We start from the raw sequence: 18,807 nt of genomic DNA, 5'->3' as shown, positions 1-18,807 counted from the left end.
TACAAAACTTGGCACTCCCAGATGTGCAAAAGCAGCTCAAAGCCCGGGGAACAGGACAGCCTTCACTCCTGCACCTGGAACAGCATTTATCACAAAAAAGTGTGAAATATGAAATTGCTGTGCCCATCAAAATTCTCATCCAAAACTCAATTATATCCAGAGATCTTGGTGGTTTTTTTTTGGACGAGGCCTACCAAAAATGTGGTTGAATTAAACACCAGGTATCTTCATAACAACCACATTTTTTTCACATTCTTGTCTGATGCTGGCAGGGAACATATTGCTGCACTTGCAATCTCTGGAGAACACTGCCTTTTCCTCATTAGCTTTTTGCACAGCAATTAATCCCTTTAATCAGTCAAATCAGTTCAACACTAGATCACAAAAGCACTAAGTAAAGAGAAAACAAGAAATTACCTTGTTAAATTTAATGAGCAAGGAAAAACAGACACTACATGGGCTGCAGCACTCCAGCATGGAAACATTTCAGTGCCTGAGCAGCACCAGCAGCCCACAGAATTACAATCATTTTGTCTTTAATCTGAAAACTGCATAATGCAACAGAGCAAGGAACTCTTTAGCTTATGAAAATGTGCACGTGCAGAATAAAAAGCAGTTTCATAAGGATGTGACAGTAAAAAAAAGAAAAAACAACCAGCTCACTTCTGCACAGTGACACTGCCTGGGCACGCAACAATGGCATCAAACCAGTACAAAACATTTCAGAACACAGAGCATTGGGTTTTCTTCTGAACTTGCTGCTGCTGTTCAAGGAAATCTGAGCTTTACAGGTGTTTACGTGGCCAAAAGGGGCTGCAATTCACAGACAAAACACTGTGCAAGCAGCAGCAAGCAGGTGATGCGTAAAACTTATTCACTCTGGTGTTTTAATCATGGAGAGAGCTCTCATCCAAAACAATTTTCCTGCAGGGAACAAAAAAAAGAGGAAAAAATGGTTATGAAGTTGTTTTTTCTCCTGTAAAGTACAAGATGAAGGGAATGGGATTTCACAGTGACTCTTTTTCATGAGAAACAGGAATGCAGCTCATGCCACGAATAAATTTCTGCCACAATTCCAGTTTAACTAACAGAGTCTCACCTGAAGGGTGGAGCTGGAGCCACCTGCTGCTGGGGGTGGGATTTCTGATCCTTCATCTCATCTAAAAATCAGGGAAATTCAGCTCAGAACATGAAAGCCACACAGAGGCAGCAAATGAATCAAGAGCTGCAGGTTCCTCTGCTTGATTCATTCAGCCCCATTTGGAATCAGAACCCAGTCCCAGCTCTGCTGCATCACCCAGGACCCTCGTGGGGATCAGAAAATCAGAAATAATCCTTATTTCCGTCCCTGAATTCCAATCCCAGCTCAGCTGTGGAGCTCTGGCAGCAGACAGGGGCACAGCTGCTGTTGCTGTAACAATTTGTTATTGTAAATGCAATAACAAGCACAGGGATGTCACCCCCAGGGCTTCTACATTTTAAAATTACCACCAATATTTCCAAAAGTAACCAGAGATTTGGGACATTTCAAACTTTGGGTGTATCCAGCAGCTCTACAGACCAAGGGCACACCTGCTGAAGTCCCTGCGCAGATTCCTGGTGTTCTGCCTCCAGCCCAGGCTCCTCTCTCCTCTACTTCATTCTTCCTTCCAGCATCTTCTGGATCCTGCAGGCTGGCAGCCCTTGAATGACAGAGTGTTGTATATCATCCTCATTTTTTCCTTTTTTAACAGGATGAAACAGAAAATTCTGATGCCAAACACTCTGATGTCAACAAGTTCCTTTGTGAGACAGAAGTTAGAGATGACTTATGAGCACTCACTGTGGAGTTGTTCAGAGTTACTGGGTTCTGATCTTTAGTTCCAAGAAGAAAAAGAGTCATTTGGGATGTGAATATTTTCCTTAAAATTATGTTTAAATGACTTCTGCCATGTTCTTCAAATTTCCTCATATACTGCCATGAAAGCACAACCATTTTCACAAACTCTTCTTTATAAAGAGCTTTCATGACTCTGTTCTCTTAATGCACATTTTCTCTGTCTCAAAAAATTCCCCCATTCTGTCAAATTATCTCTGATTTCTGTGAAGACCAAGCACTGCCTTTCAGGGCTGTTGAAGTATTTGCTTTCCACCTACAGGAAGCTGTATTAACAAAACATTCTTTTCCATCTCAATTTAGCAGGAGAGTTCACATTCACGTCTCCAGGCAAGTTCCCTGGCACTCCACTCCCCAAGGAGTCTCAGCCCATTTTCTGAAAAGTCCTCCACAAATCTGTACACAGCACACAAAATAAACCCTTGAACACAAATAGAAATTATCAGCTCACCCAAGAGTGTGTCCCTGAGGCTCTTCTTGGATCTCCTCATCTCCAGGAACTGCATGGAGCATTCTTTCCAAAACATCATCCAGACTGGAGTGAGCCCTGTTAAATAAAAGATTTCGAGGTGATGGTGACAAGGGTCATGCTGCAAATTTCCAAATAAAACAGTCATAAGGGGATTTAAAGTTTCCTGCAAGCATTGAATCTTGTTAAAATTCTAAGTCTTTGTAACTCAAAGCCAGACATGCCTTCCCATCCTTTTTCATACCTTTCTGTATCCTCTGCTAGATTAAATGACTCCTTAGTCCATAAACTCTGATTTGTCTTCTCATTTCTCTCAGATTCTTTTCCTGACTCTCTGTTTTCCATTTTAACTTGATCAAGAGCTAGTCACATAAACAGCAAGATTTTAGTATCAAAGGAAGATAAACAAAGACATTAAAATGTTGTTTTCTTTGCTGCACTTGGGCAATTTCCAGTTGCCCATTTCTCAGTCTCTCTTTCCTCAGCCAGGCCTGATTTTCTACCAGATGAACAAATTCCCATTATCTGCAGTCAAAGGTGGCCAGCAGCAAGGCCCAGATAAATATTTCACTCCAACACATTTCCAGACTCGCAGGACTCTACATTTTGTTTCCCACTGAAATGAAAAATGCATTTGGAAATGAATCTTTAATCTTTCCCCTTCCAATCCCAGATATGGGAGAGAAACCCAAGGGAAATCTGAGGATGGCAGCTTGATTTGCCTATTCATCAAAATCCACTGATTTCCCCTCAAAGATTTATCAGCAATTTCTGCTCCTCACAGAAATCAGGGTTAGGGTTGGGCTTAGGGCTGAGAAGGGCACCCCATGGTGAATTTTCTCATCTGGAAATTCCTGGTGATAGGGTTAAACTCAGGTTTGGGCTAATGGGGAATATTTCAGCCCCTTCTGCTGGGCTGTGATAAGCAGGAAGCACGAGGCTGCCACAAAAAAATGGGAGTCTGAAATAGCTGTGCTTTATGCAAATCCAAGAAAACCACAGTGATTGAGCAGCCAGCAATAGCCTGCTGCAGTCCTCTCCCCCTAAAAACAAGAAGCTCCAATGAACTTCCATCCCTCAGGAAAAGATTTCACAAAGCTGTAGGACAACCAAACATGTGCCAGCATCATTCTCAAGTGACTGTGGTATTTAGCTTTTTACAGACTTAACTCATGTTCTGCCTTTTTCTTTTTTTTCTTTTGCCTTTTTTTGTCTGCTTTTTTTTCACTGCTGCTCACTTTGTGACTCACTGGAGGAAAAAAAAAAAGCACAGCCTATAAACATTTAGGTTTTCTGCTCCTCTGACACGACTTGTTGTACATCTAAAAATGATTCCCACTTAGCACCATTTGCATTTGCAGCAGCACAAAGATTCACCACTCTGCTGTCTTTGTAACAGAGCAGGAAATACAATATTCATTACCCCAGTGGAAGCTATTTTCTTCCTCTGTGAAATCAGAGGCATTATTTCATGCTGGAGAATTAGGAACATTAACAGGTAGGGTGCAGTGGCCACTTTCTGAAGTGAATCACCCTCCCAGAATGGATTTGACATCACCTGCCCAGCACCTCTGCTCCTGTGGGTGTTGTCACCTGCGTGTGAGCACAGCACAAGCTCCAGTGGCACAATAAAAGCAGAAAATTCATTGTCCTGCTTAGACCTGCAAACCTCCCCCAGCAGCTCCCCGTGGACCTTGGAGGGAACACACAGGGAAAGGCAGCAAACACTGGTGGGGGCACCAAGCTAAAAATTGCAGTTTATTGTTCCAGCTGAACAGCCAGTGACGAGGACTCAGAGGCAGTTTGCAGCAAGGCAAAAAGAATTTTCTATTTTTAATCTCCACATTGGGACTGTTAGCAACCAACCATTCACTTGCACTCCGGAGTCTGGCAATCCCATCCCTTCCAAGGCTGGAGTGATGGAATCTTGCTGCTTTAAGTGTTCTGTTAAAAACAGCATTATTTCCATATTGGTCTAGGCTGACTGTAAACTAAAGTACCATATAACTTTATCCATCCAACCCTGGAGGAAAACCTACATCTATACATCTATACATCTGTACATCTATAATTATTTATATATTATAACTTAAATAAATATAATTTAAATTTGAATATTTATAATTTAAATAATATATTATCAAATATATTCTAATAAATATATTGTATTAATTATAATAATATAATTATGTAATTATACTAATAATTAATATCTATATATAATTATGTATACATTTTAGAAATATTAATATATATTATTAAATTGAAATACATATTATATATTTATATAGAATATTTATATATTTATATAGTTATCTATATTCAAAAGTAGTAATATTTATGTTTATTATAATAATGTAATAATATAGTAATATTATGTCATAATATGTACTGTATATATAATAATATATATGAAATATAATATAATATAATATAATATATATTAATAAATATAATTTCTATATTATAATTTATAATTATTTTATATATTAACCTACAGGCTGCCCCTGACCATCATTAATGGCATCACCTTTGACGCCAATCTCCACAGGTTCTTGTTTTGGTGAATGAGAAAAAAGAGTCAGGATGGACATTTTATTGATCCCAAGGTCTGGTGTTAATTTAGGAAGAGCTTAATGATGGATAAGCAAAGCAAACTCTTCTCCAACACCCTCCAGTGAAAACCACACAGAGTTTTTACATTTTCTGACTGGAGATGTGTGTGAACACAAGAAGAATTGCAAATCACTGAGCTCTGCACAGACACCTGGGGGGTGCAGCTGCCTCCTTTAATAGGGAACACAAATTGCTCCAGGACACCTTTGAAAAATTCAGTGTACACCAAACTCCTCTCTGTGTTAAACTCCACCTGCACTCAGTGTGCTCTCAGCAGCAGCAAGGAAACCACTCAGAGAAATGCAGAGGCTTCAAGAACTGCCAGTTATTTAAGCTGTTGATCATTTAAGCTCTTGATCTTCCTCATAATTGACTGCAACTAATTTGGAAGCTCCAGTGTATTTTGGCAGTGAATGGTTTGGGAGAAATCCTGACTGAGCACAGCTGGAAAGCCTCCCACAGTTTGGGGTGAAGTGGCTCTTACCAATTTCATCCAGAAGCTCTTGGGCTGGTGGAGGCAGCTCATCACTGGAGGGGGGAGATGCCTCTGACAGTGCTGAGACAGAGGGAAAAAATATTCTAGTTAATTAGCAGTAATTAATCCTTAATAACTGTGACATAGGCTTACACTCTGATAGCATCTTGCTTACATATTTCATTTAACACCCTGCACGAGCCTGGCTCATTCATATTTTATCAAATTTCCCTCAATAATTCCATAATGGAAAAATCATTTTGAGCCAGACTTGCACATTCAGCTCTCAATGGTGTATCAGAAATCTGAGGCCAGTAATATTTACACTTCAAACAGAGGTTGATTTAGAGGTCAGAGTTCTTAGTCTGCAGGTGCAAACACAAAATCCATAACCTAATTAGCACCAGCAGTACACGGTTGAGTGCTTAGCTATTTATCCCTCTAAAAAGAGACATCCAGGAGCAAAAAAAGAAGGGGGAAAAAAGGAAAAATAATGAATAGACTGATGAATTTCCTTTTAAATCCATTTCTCTGTTTATTGAACAATTTATTTTGGCTGGGGCTGGGATAAAAGACTTACCAGGTGCCTGCCTGGTGTTCCTCAGGGATGAAGCAACTGGTGGCAACCCAACCTGTGTGAGATCAAACAGAATGAAATACAAGAAGGTAAATTGAAAAACTGCTGATCTTCAATCCTCCCCTTCAACATCCTTAATCCAAAATTTACGTAGAGCCTTCAATTAAAGCCTGAGCTGGCCATTAAATTTTAAACTAAGCTCTCCAATCAGTCCAGAATATGAAAATAGAGCAAGACTGATGTGTCAAAAATTTTGCTTAGATTGCTATGCAGTCATATTTTAGCTGTGAGATATCATCAGCTACATAATCTTTACTTCAACACTCTGAACAGACAACTGGATGGGAATTTTCTAGCTAGACAGCTCCAAGATTTCTTCAGTTCTCACTGTCTGCTTGGAATCTTTCACTATTAAAGCCAGGCACATCTGTTCATCAGAAGAGCCCCCCAAAATTAAGAATTTGTAACCAGAGGCAAATCCTCACTGCCCTCAAAGTGGCAATATGCACTTAATTCTAGAATAAGATTTTGGACATGAAGTGACAGCATCAGCAGAGCCACTCAGGGCTGTAAATGAATTTAATGAATTCCAACTGTTCTGGCACTGGAGCAGCACGACACAGACCTGCCTGTGCCAGGTCAGCTGCACAATGAGCAAACTCTGATTCCAGCTCTGAACCACAACCCCAGAACTGGAAATAACAAGAAAGGTGAAAAGGCAACTGTGTTATACAAAACTGTCTGCAAAGGCAATTTGAGATAATGCTGTGGCTCAGGAACACTTCAGTGCCAAAAGGATCAGTGAAAATGGCTGCAGTGACCTTGGAAACTCCGCTCTCCAAAGGGAGAGGTTTGACAGAACAAAGCTGACGGGATTGGGCACATTTAATGTGCAGAAAAAGGAGAAAAAAGCTTTGAACAAAGAGCTCGTTCAAACCACCTTTTGCAGAGTTCATTCCGGACTCCAGGCAAAATCTGGTCTGGGTTTTCCCTTTTGCCAACTCCATTCCAGACTCTGGCCAGACTCTGGTCCAGGTTTTCCCTTTTGCTGACTCCATTGGAACTCAAGCCAAAATCCAGTCCAGGTTTTCCCTTTTGCCGAGTCCATCCAATACTCTGGCCAAAATCCATCCCAGGTTTTTGCCTTTGCCAAATCCATTCCGGACTTGGGGCAAAATCCACTCCAGTTCTTTTCTTTTGCTGAGTCCACTCCAGACTCTGTCTGGAATCTGTTCCAGGTTTTCCCATTTGCTGAGTTCATTCCTGGCTCTGCTAAAATCCAGTCTGGGTATTTCCTTTTGCCAAGTCCATTCTGAAATCTGGTCCGGGTTTTTCCTTTTGCTGAGTCCATTCCATACTCCAGCCACAATCCAGTCCACGTTTTCACTTTTTCTGAGTCTGTTCCAGACTCCAGGTGAAATCCGGTCCGGGTTTTTCCTTCTGCCGAGCCCATTCCATACTCCAGCTGTAATCCAGTCCGTGTTTTCACTTTTGCCGAGTCCATTCCAGATTCCGGGTGAAATCCGGTCCAGATTTTTCCTTTTGCCGAGTCCATTCCGGACTCGGGTTGAAATCCAGGATTCCAAAGGCTGGGAAGTGGAAATTCCCAACAGCCAGGGAGGGCAGGGAAGGGCCACTTGGAGAGAGGCCAACATTCCCCAGCAAGGGGAACCCAAATTTTGTGTAATCAGTGCCTGAAATCAATCAGGACTTTTGCTACTTCATCCACAGAGCCACAATCCAAAACACCCACAAAGACCCATAAGCAGTCCTCTGCCCGCATTTCTTCTTAACAAAAGTTTTGTCAAAAATATTTTTAAAGAACATTAAGAGAATATTTATAGAAATTCCTGGTGTAAGTTATTTTCTGACTTACGGGCTCTTTTGGTCCAAATGGGCAAACTCTTGGAGCCACCACTGGAATTTCCATGCTCCTCTCCCCTTCCCAGGCTGTGGTGAAAGTCTTGAACACTGTGGAGGAGGTCTCTTGAGAGCCACAAAAGGAAGAATCTGAAGAAAATTCACGGCACTGTTTGTATTTCTCAAAGGCTAATGGAAATTTTTCATCTAGAATTAAAAAAAAAAAAACGGGGAAAAAAAAAGTAAAGACAGCGAAGCTGGAGAATTATTTTTGGCATTTTTGTATCTTTAGCACATTTCAACAGAAGCAGAAAAAAATTTAAAGGGAACAGGCACCTGCACAAGAAACTCTAACCCATAAAAGACCAAACTGATAACCCAGGAATTCCACCTCAGACAAAACTTTGCCAACTGAGAAATTCCAGCCACTGTCTTACACCAAATTAATGAAGCACAAATATTAATTCATTACTCTTTAGCACTCCAGCTCAACAAACATTCATCATGTTATTTAACTTGTTATAAACATACTGAGTGCTTATTAAACTGCCTTTAAAATACTAAAATCCACATGTATCGGTTCAAATTTAAATTACTTAATTTCTGATTTATGAAGGCTGCCAGAGACCTTTCAGGCAGTGACTTTTTCAGCTGTGTCCCTGTAAATTCTCCTTTAATTCTGTGTCTTTGAACAATGAGATTTCCAACAACAGGAACAACAGCATTTCTCGTGCAAGCCTGACATTCCTGCACGGAGAAACGGAGGTTCGCGATTCACCTTGATGTGATTTTTACATTAAAAAATCCTGGCAGAAAGGCCTGGCTGGCACAGAGAGGAGAAATAATTCCCTGTGAATCCTCTTTTTCCCCCTCCCTGCATTACCTGAGCCCAGGGGGGTGCTGACACTGGTGGGAGCGTGGCTCAGCCGAGGTGTTTTACACTCCATGCCCCTCTGGAAGTTCTGCTCACAGGGGATGCTGGACAAATCCTGAATATCTGCCACTGATCTGAATTATTGAGAGATGTTCTGACAGTTAGAATGGCCACTTCTCCTGCCCCTGTGAATCACCAGATCCTGCTATTTTCAGGGTCTTGAAATTTTAATTTCATGCAGTCTTATCTAGTTCGCCAGAATGGAGGGAGATGTTCCCTTTGAAACTCCTCACAGGAATCTTGGGAGGCCCAAAATCACCATCCTCAGGGAAGTTAAAGAGGCAGAAAAGGTTAATTATTTCCTTCCCCTTCCTTTCCAGGATGTGTTAAATAATCCTCCTACAAAAGCAGCTCAGGAAGCTGCTTCCAGAAAGGGCAGGAACTCCAAAATGAACCAAAAGGCAGGAAAAAAATCCCCAAAGGCAAGGGAAAACCTCAAGGGTTAACAAAAATTAATGAGCCATTAATTAAGACTAAATGTAGGCTTTGGGAGCATTTAAAAGAATGACTCTGATAAACTGAGCGTGCTGAAGGCACTGACACAGCCCCAAGTGAAAAAAATGAAATCCAAATTGATCAAATTTTGGGGAGATACACCCTGGATTCCATCATCCTCAAAGGCCATGGAAAGAACAGACACCTCCTGTAAATCAGTAATTTCATGCAAATCTCCATTAGCTGTAAATATAAATTAACCTCATTAGCTGAATCACAAACATACTCTGCTGGTTTTTTTTTCCTCCCTGAAAATCACAGAACTATTTCTGTAATAAAATTTATTTGGCTCCACACGAACGATTTGCTCTTTAAAGTAATTTTATTTCCCTGTACCATATGGAGAGAAGAAACCAGGAATCCTCACACTTGCATGGGAAGAAGCACACCCAGATGAACACCAAGTTAATTACTTCTGAATATGAAAATATTCCCAACTAAGGGCAACACTTTTACACCAATCTCAAAACTTTTCACAGGAAAATACTCTCTCAATACTCTGGGGAGTTTTCTCTTGGTCTGTCCCACCTCCCTTGACAAAAATTTGTAGTTAATAACCAATTTGCTGAAGTTTTGCTATAAAATGTGGCTCTTACACATCTTTTTCTTGGCATTCTTCCTGTGGCTCCCACAGCATTGCTTCTTGTGCTGCATCCACACTGAAAGGAGGAAAGGTCACATTCACCCTCAGAAAATTATGGAAACTGAGAAATTTGGTTTTCCTTTCTCTCAGGAAGTTTAAGCACTACCTTCTCTCTGAGGTAGACTGCAGCTCATAAAGACTTTTTGCTTAAAACCTTAGAAGGTGGAGACTGGTAGGAGAAAAATGGCATTTTTAACAGATTAAGGATTTGTTAAAACTTCTAAATGGCATTTGCAGCTTCAGAACAAAAGTGAAATTAATAAAATTAAGTGAAATTAATTAATTAATCTGCCTGCTCATCTGGTGCTGGGGACTGGCAGCTCCTCCCTAGGATGTCAGAATGGAGCAAAATTATTAACAAAAATAAAAAAACAAGAAAAAAGAGATGTGAAGTGAGTGATCTGAGGCACTGCTGGAATATCAATGAGAGCAGGCAGTGGCACTAATTGTCTGCCAGGAACACGGAGAAATAATGACGTTTAAGTGCTCACCTCGTTAAAACTGGGTGAAATTAATAAAATGAAATAAAAGAAATCAAAACCTAGGAATAGACACCACTCCATTGTTCCATCATCCCTTGATCTGTCTCAGATTGTGACAAGGTCAAAGAGGATTAGGCAGATGCTCAGAGAGCAACATCCCCTCTGTCCTGCTGCCAGAAGTTCCTAAGTGAAGGGAACAACCAAAAACCTTTTTTTTTATCCTAAAGCCAAGTGATTTCCACTGCTGGTACCTCCCTTTGGCTCCTGGGTGGGGAGGAGCCCTGGCAGTCACAGCCAACTTCTGGAAAAATTTTACCACGCTGGTAAAATAGAAAATTTTAATAAAATAAATGTAATAATATAAAATTTAGTAATATAAATTTAATAATATAAAATATATAATTTCATAGGGGGGGACAAAAAAAACCCTCCTGTTCTTCAGAGGAGCCAGCCAAACCTCCAAGGTTTCAGAGCCTGCCCAATCTGATGTTACCCCCAGGCAGAATCCAGTGAACATTCCTGGGCTGATCCCCTGGGGTTGGGAAAGGCAGGATCTTCATGGCACTTCAGCTCCACAACCAAAATTAAAGCAGATGACTGAAGCTTTAATTTGAATTATCTTTGCTCTGTTTCAGGCTGTGGTTTATCAGTGGAAAAGGAATTGTGATATGTACATGGCTTTTTTTTTTCCTCATTTTAGCTCCCTCATTAAGGCAAAAAAAAACCCCAACCAAACTCTGCAAAAGACAAAATCCCTTGAGACCTGTGCAAATCCCTTTTTGTGTTTTCTTAGCAAGGAGCTGAGCTATGTAGATAATCATTAAAAACCACCACTGGCATCTTATTTGAATATTAGATATATAAGCAGAATTAATGAAGAGAGCCCACTTTAAAAGCTAATTTATGCCTGAAGGAACAATGAAAATGAGTTTTTCTACCTGGCTCCAGGCATTTGGCTCAGCTGATTCACTCCCAGCTTGTTTCTGCCACCGCTCTGTGGTGTTGTGCTGCAGAATAGTATTTTTCCTCCTGAATACAAATAACAAATGTTCCCTGTTATTGGCTTTTGCAAGCACAAAAGAAAACAACCCAACTCATTGAACAGGAAATTGTGACTTTATTAATTTTTTTTTTTTTTTTTTTTTTTTTTTTGTGTCTGTGTTCTTGTGACCTTTGTTGTTATGGAAAGACAAATGTGTTTTTAAGATGCATTTTCATAAACATGGCACAGCTGCCAGACAGGCACTGAAGCACTGGGGAATATCACAACATTTAGAGATTTGAGCTAAAAGAGACAACAGAGTAAGGAAACAATGATTCTTGCATTATTCTGCACACACACTCTGTCAGCTCTCGCTGGGTTTAAGCCCAAGATCCTCCCTGCAATGAGAATATTAATGTGTAAATACAACTCTAATTCAGTTTCAAGCACCACAGCAAGTTGCATAAAAAGATTAAACTTCGCCCCAGGGTAAAAATAAAAAGGTTTCAAACAAGTTTTTTTGTTTTGGCTTTTTAACTGAAACACAGCAAGTACATAAACACTGCATCTGAAATTATTTCAGGCACTGCAATACCCAAACCAAAATCCTAAATGGTCTGAACTCTCCCAGAAATAATAATTTTGAAATAAGAGATCAACTGAGCCTGAAGAATGGAGGTTCAGCCTTGTGACAGGAGAGCTGCTGGCAAAAACAATGCAACAGCTTTGTGTCCCTGCCTCAGAAGTGCTTCAAGGAAAAGGACATTTACCTGGAGCCTGAATTGCTGCATCTGCAGGTGATTTCTGTAAAAATCCTGCACAAACATCTTCTGCTTTGCCCTCAGCATCTGAGGTCTGAAAAGGGGAAAAAGAGAATTTAATTCAATTTTTGACAGAGCAGCTGCAAAGGGCAGGACAACCCCCCCAGGATGATGGGAGTGGAGAGAGAAACTTTTCAGGAGCTCATCAGCAAACAGCCCAGAGTGGATTTAACAGTAAAACAGAAAAGTTTTGTATCTTCCAGAAATTAATGAAGATTAATTTGCTAACTCTCACCGAAATCTTTATTTGCAGGTACTGTTTGGAAAGAAAAGAATAACAATGAAAAAAAAAAATCTCCCATTTTCCACAGCTCTCTTCAAATCAAATGGGAGCACAATTAAACCACATGTTGTGTAACTTATGTCCAAAAAATGTTATTTTTACCTCTGGTTCTGACTTTCCCTCAAGAGCAGGAGGAAGGAAATAATCAGGAGTGAAGAATTCTTCAGTCACATCAGGAGGTGAATTAAGGGAACAATGCAATTCCCTTGAATGTCCCTGCGCAAGAAATCATCACCTGAGATGATCCCCCTCTCTATTAATAAAAAATACATATTTCAGCCAATAAAAACCACTGAAATTCTGAAATTTTATTAAATTATTCCCTGACTTTCAACCCACCTCCCGCTCCTTGCATTACCTTGGTGGTTTATAAAACAAAATAACAAAAAAAAAAAGGGGGGAAGGAGGAGGGGAATTGTTACTCAGATGAGCTCAGGCTAAACTTTTCCATGGACAAGCAGCTGCCACTGATCTCCCTGGATTTCTGTACATACTCTAGAGAGATTCTCAGCTTGCTGAGGAAGGGCTGAACTCTTAGGAATGGATTTTCCAGACACTGCTTGCTCATCTGGTGCTGGGGACTGGCAGCTCCTCCCTAGGATGTCAGAACGGAACAAAATTATTAACCAAAAATAAAAAAAAAAAAAAAAGAAAAAAGAGATGTGAAGTGAGTGATCTGAGGCACTGCTGGAATATCAATGAGAGCAGACAGTGGCACTAATTGTCTGCCAGGAACACGGAGAAATAATGACATTTAAATGCTCACCTCGTTAATTAATCTAAGCAGGGGAAGCTTGCCCTGTTCCTTTGTCCAGAACTTTTTGAAAAGCTTTACCCACTGAGCTGCTGCAGAAAAAGCAGCTGTGTGGTGAGACTGGAAGGAATAAAAGTGTGATAGCACTCTCAGGGGTCTGAGAGCTTTGGGCTTCTCCTGCTGATAACATTAATCAGTGATGATGAAGGTCTCCAAGCTCATTCCCCCCACCTATTAACACCTAATATTCATCTTATCTCTATTTATGCCCATCAGGGAGTGACTGACTTGCTCTGAGGGCAAAGCTCTGCAAGATAAAATGGACAAAGCTTGTAAAAATTAAAAAAAAAAAAATCACAGGAGCTGAAATGTGATTGGAAATGGAAGGGGACAAAAAGAGAACAGAGCATTTACCTGTGGTGGAAGTGCTGGGTGCAGGCTCCAGGTCACTGTCCCCAGAGTCACTTCTGTCCTCACTGTCCCAGGGCTCAGCAGCCTCACCTGGCTGCCACCCACAGCTCTGCTGCTCCTCAGCTCTGGGGGCTCCAGCAGGGCCCTCCTGGGGCATCTCCATGACACTTTCTGCTTCACTCTCAGACGTGCATTCACTGCCAGAGTAGGGACAGCTGAGCCCCAGCCGACCTGAGGCCACTCTTCTGGCTATCTGCTTGACTTCAGCTACACAAAAGAAACCCCCCAAAATTACCATTTCACATCCCAGAATCTGGAGCTTCAGAGCATCCCTTGTGTTTCGCTGTGCCTGCAGTGTGGAAATTTGGAAAATTTGCATTTGGAAATGCAAAGGTTAGAGCTGGCAGCACCACAGCCTTTGTCATGAAAAGAGCTAAACACTTCCTTTTATTAAAAAAAAATATTTAAATTTTAAAACCTGCACAAATTGACATGGACAAGTCTCTACAGAACAGGTTTTGTTGGCTGGATTCTCCATTATCCATGCCCGTGCTGCCATCCACTGGGCACTGCCATCCCTGCCCTTCCTGAATCCCCACACTGCCCAAAACCAGGCTGCAAATCCCTCCAGCTCCAGAAACCAAACCACCTCAACGTGCCTGGGATTATTTTATGCCCAGAATGTGCAAGACACAGGATCCCACTCGCTTGGATTCCATCCAAGGACAACCTTGCAGATCTTCAGCAATTAAAGCACAGAGACCTTTCCTCGTGTGCTGAGTTTAATGCACTGCACTGCAGCAAGATTTCTGCTATTAATGCTGATTTAACACTGGTTTAACACTGATTTAACATTGATTCAACACTGGTTTAACACTGATTTAACACCAATTCAACACTGATTTGACACTGATTTACTCACTCCTCCATCCTGCCTGCATCACCTTCCTCTTCTCACTGCTTTTTTTGCTGCAGAATTCCACCCTTGGTTTTGAATGGCACCTGCAAGAAATGATTATGAAATGCACAAACTATTTTAGAGCCTGAGCATATTGTGTCAAGTATTCCCCAGCCAGGAAAAGGCTCCAAGTTGTTTTAACATCAATTAGAGCACGTGTGCCTCTCAGCCTTTTAACAACCCAGCAGAACCAGCAGATTGAGCTGCCAGGAGCTTGGAAAGCACAGATAATTATTTAGGTTTATTCCAGATTAACCAGACAAGCTGTACATCTCAGAGCAGAGTTGCAGATGCTGCAGCTCCAAAAACCACACCATGGGTGATGTGGGGATTGTTTTATTGAGGGGATCACAGTTTCACATCTGGACAATGATTCTGCCACCAGTTCACTCCCTGACCTCCACTGACCACGGAATATTTCTGTTCTAACCTTTACCAGCAGGTTTTTTCTGATCCAAACGGATCATGGATTAATTTTAAAACTGCAGCAGTTTTCCTGATTTGACCAAACACTGAAAGAAGTGTCTGTCCCCCACCTTTCCAACATGAATCTGCACAAGTTTTGACAGGTAATTTCAACATGTGCTTTGCACTCCTGCTTAAAACCACAGAGAAATGACATTAAAAAGCATTTCTGCTGGGAATTGAAGGAGGCTGTGCCCAGAGAGGAGAACCACCTTCATTAATATCTCCCCAGATTGCTCTCCTTGGGCCCTGGTACATTTTGGACCACTGACCTCCATCCCAGAGGCATGTGAAATCATTTTTAACAGCTCTCTTTAACACAAAGTGCCCTGTCACAGCAGCTCTGCAGCTGACAATGACTCACAGCAGGCTCCTCTCTGCACAGATGGCTTTTGCCTTCCTGAGGAACATTTAATGCCAGCCTTGATCCTGATGTGCCTCTCTCTCTGCAGATGAATCTGTCAGAATTAACTCCTCTATGAATAAGATCAAAACTCACCACTTCTCCTCCTCCCTTCTTGCTGCAGGATGTGAATCAGCTCCTCTCTGGCACTGCAAGTTGAACTTTTTCTGGCTTCTTGCAGACACGTGTGGGAGGAAATGCTGAAAGGAGTCCAACAAGCCATGATTCAGCACACACTGGGCACTCTGCTAATTACTGCTAATTACTGCCTGAGCTGGCTGGGATGCAGCCTCAGAACAGGACAGCACCAACTTTAATCCCTGAGTTTTATTTTTAGCTGCTCTGCTCAGGACAAAGGATGACAACTCCAGCAAAAGCTCTGCCCTGGATTTCTAGCAGGTTTCAGGTGCAGGCAGGCAATGAAAACATGGAACTTCCAGGGGGATGAGTGGACCTGAATGACTCAAGATTATCCTGACAGGAGAGATGTAATTGGATTTCTCTCTTTCTCTTTGGTCCATGTATTTAATAATTGAAGTGATCCAGAAGCCCTTCCCAATAACAGCTTAGGCCTCAACACAAACAGAAATATTTCTCCACTGAGAGGAGAAAGAGGAGAAACATTTCTCCTTTTCCCTGAGATTCCCATCTCCATTTCAGTGCAGGATTTGGATTTTAACCCCACCCTGAGCCCCTGGATCAGTGCTGTCCTGGGAGGACTGGAGAGAAAGAGGAAATAATACAATTGCACTGCTGAGCTGCCTTCATTCCTGTATTTAAAGCACATTTTAAAGGACAGATTCATCCCTCCTCTTGCACACCACCCATCCCTGCTAAGGATCACAGAAATGATAACCAGGCCCTTGCCCAACACTTTACCTCCTGGTTTGGGCTCACTTCACCATCCAGCCCCCTGCCCACGCTGCAGCCCGGATCACCATGGGTGGCTGCAATTCTGCTCTTCCACTTCTCATTCTGAATTGCCTCTCTTTCCTTGGCTGTCTTGGGAACAGCCTGGAAGCTGTCTCTGCCTGGTGCCTGACACGTTATTGGAGGTGGAATGTAGTCCCTGGATGGTGGAGCCACAGCCTGGTGTAAAAAAATATCAACTCCAGCAAGAGCCTTGTTGGTGTTTTGGGAAGCAGCACCAGAGCCATCCCAGTGCCTTCCCTGAGAAGTTTCCTTGGGATGCAGATTCATCCTGAGCTGCTGGAGCAGCCTCCTCTGCTTTGCCAGGGCCTTCAGCCCGTCCAGTTTCTCCTCAGTCCTGCTCAGGGAATGCCCAGCCTGCTGCAGCATGCTCTGCATGATCTTCAGGTTCAGGGCGCATTTGCTGATGTGCTGCTCGCTCTGGGAGGGGCTGCTCAGGCTCCTGCCAGCATCTCCTCTCACCTGGGACACCCCAGGAGCTTCTCTCGCCCTTTCCTCGTCTTCCTCCTCCTCCTCTTCTTCATCTTCCTCCTCCTCCTCTCCAGTGAAGGCCGTGCTGGACCCTGAGGACTCCTCTTCCTCCTCACCCTCCCAGTGGCTCTGCTCTTGCTCCTGCTGCCTTTCTGCATCCTTTAGAGCCTGGCCTGACCCAGGTCCTCCTTCCAGGAAATCCTGGGGACCTTCTGGGTAACTGGCCAGCATTTCATTCATCTCAAAGCTGCACAGGCTCCCGTCCACATCACTCTCACTGCAGGGAGAATCTCCTGGCTGCACTTCAGAGCAGACACTGAGGCTTCTGTGCTGCTCAGGGGGCTCTGCTGCCTCCTGCAGCACCACAGCACTGCTCTCCTTGGGGAAAACAGAGTCCTTGGGGGCAGAAAAACCACCTGGAAAATGCAGTTGGAAACATGAAATCATTTCTCCAGAAACCCAACAGCCCTGCTGCTTTTGCACCTTGAGGAGAGAATTTTGGGAATTCAGAAATTCCATGAGCAGCTTTTGACACCTCAGCTGAAAACTGCCCGAGCAAAACAGATTCAGAGTCCTGAATCTACATTAAGTGGCAGCTGAAATCCAAAACTAACTGTTTCCTACCTTCAACCTACATCACAAAATCTGTGAGTGCTCCCATTTTAATTGGGATTTCTGTCAGACTGCTGTGAGGAACACATGAAGGACATCCTGCCCCAGGAAACTCACCAGCCTTGCTTATCTCTTTTTCCTGGAGCTCCACCGTTCTCTTCTGGAAGCTAAAAGCTGATGCCCAGCAGATGTTGACATCTGCAAGAACAGCAGATCTCTGGGCTTTGGGTACTCCAGCAGCGTGGCCACTTTGAGATTTAACCAAGTCCTGTAAAACAAAACAAAAAAAGGAATAAAATACGATTGTATTTGTCACTTCTGTGTCTCTGAGTTCTGTTTTTCTGAGGGGGTTCAGCTCCATGAGCAGAACACTGAGTGCTGGATCACTTCCTTAAGCAGAACCTGAATGGACACAGCAATATCTATCAAAATTAGAGTGCTGGAAATCACCTTCAGGTCATTTTTCAGGATATATTGAATATCCTGAAGCTTCATGGAGCGGTTCCTCTGTTTGGGTTCCAGCCCTGACTTGACAACATCATAATAGAGCAGGGGGAGCCTGACATCTGCTTGCAGCTGCTCCCCTGAAAGGATGAGCTGCTTAACAGCTGAGTCTTCCACACCTTTCCAGGGAGGGCTCTCTGCAAGACACAAGCGCAGATTTTATGTCACCAGCTGCACATTAATGTTAATTTTTTTAAAAAAATCATCATTCCCTGATGTAATTTTAAAAAAGTGATAAAATAAAATGTAATAAAATAAAATATTCCCTGTCTATTCCCTACTTTACAATTAAAAACAAGCATTGGCATCTCCTCCCTGTCTTATTCCAACAGTGGGTGCTTTCAAGGGAGCTGACAGAAATATCCAGAGGAGAGTGACACTGCAAACAACCCTGCTCTGGATTCTTCACTGGGATTAATTTTTAGGGTAATTGTTTCTCCCATTTCACTGTCAGAATAGTCAGAGTGAATGCAGAACAGACATTATCTGTAATAACAGCTACAATAACACAGTAACATTAACTTCTCTCTGAGTTATCACACAGATCAAAAACACAAAAGCTGCACAAGCTTGTTTTGAACACTGAAAAGACTTAATTGAATGTTTTGCTGTGCTGGCAGGAAGAAGAAAAATAAACAACAGAAAAACACTTTATTTCTCCAATAATTTCATCCCTTAGCCACACAATTTTAAGTTTTTTGATCACATTTTCCAGGAGTTCCCAATAACCTTTGTTATTGTCGTTCATATTTGGGTTTTTTGCCTGGTTTATTTTTTCTGCTGAAC

The 18,807-nt window shown here is 42.1% G+C and overlaps 1 protein-coding gene across 1 annotated transcript in view; it reads right to left on the bottom strand.

The window, feature by feature from the left end:
• Positions 1 to 877: 877 nt before the first annotated feature.
• TEX14 (testis expressed 14, intercellular bridge forming factor) overlaps positions 878 to 18,807 on the bottom strand; it is a 32,727-nt gene continuing 14,797 nt past the window's right edge. Inside the window, exons 11-31 of the mRNA XM_031059812.1 lie at positions 17,968 to 18,158; positions 17,635 to 17,785; positions 16,384 to 17,321; positions 15,601 to 15,704; positions 14,601 to 14,680; positions 13,682 to 13,945; positions 13,008 to 13,108; positions 12,616 to 12,729; positions 12,180 to 12,264; positions 11,366 to 11,456; positions 9,899 to 9,961; positions 8,757 to 8,881; positions 7,890 to 8,080; positions 6,017 to 6,068; positions 5,446 to 5,517; positions 4,212 to 4,289; positions 2,590 to 2,707; positions 2,328 to 2,423; positions 1,573 to 1,682; positions 1,100 to 1,160; positions 878 to 924 (exon numbers count right to left, since the gene is read on the bottom strand). Coding sequence (XP_030915672.1) covers positions 888 to 924; positions 1,100 to 1,160; positions 1,573 to 1,682; positions 2,328 to 2,423; positions 2,590 to 2,707; positions 4,212 to 4,289; positions 5,446 to 5,517; positions 6,017 to 6,068; positions 7,890 to 8,080; positions 8,757 to 8,881; positions 9,899 to 9,961; positions 11,366 to 11,456; positions 12,180 to 12,264; positions 12,616 to 12,729; positions 13,008 to 13,108; positions 13,682 to 13,945; positions 14,601 to 14,680; positions 15,601 to 15,704; positions 16,384 to 17,321; positions 17,635 to 17,785; positions 17,968 to 18,158 — 3,122 coding nt within the window. The 3' untranslated portion in view covers positions 878 to 887. The remainder of the gene's footprint in view (positions 925 to 1,099; positions 1,161 to 1,572; positions 1,683 to 2,327; positions 2,424 to 2,589; positions 2,708 to 4,211; positions 4,290 to 5,445; positions 5,518 to 6,016; positions 6,069 to 7,889; positions 8,081 to 8,756; positions 8,882 to 9,898; positions 9,962 to 11,365; positions 11,457 to 12,179; positions 12,265 to 12,615; positions 12,730 to 13,007; positions 13,109 to 13,681; positions 13,946 to 14,600; positions 14,681 to 15,600; positions 15,705 to 16,383; positions 17,322 to 17,634; positions 17,786 to 17,967; positions 18,159 to 18,807) is intronic.

Source organism: Geospiza fortis, unplaced genomic scaffold (genome assembly GCF_000277835.1).
Source record: "Geospiza fortis unplaced genomic scaffold, GeoFor_1.0 scaffold538, whole genome shotgun sequence".
Taxonomy (NCBI): domain Eukaryota; kingdom Metazoa; phylum Chordata; class Aves; order Passeriformes; family Thraupidae; genus Geospiza; species Geospiza fortis.
Note: the sequence above shows the minus strand (reverse complement) of the source record. Positions and strands in the feature narration are given on the sequence as shown.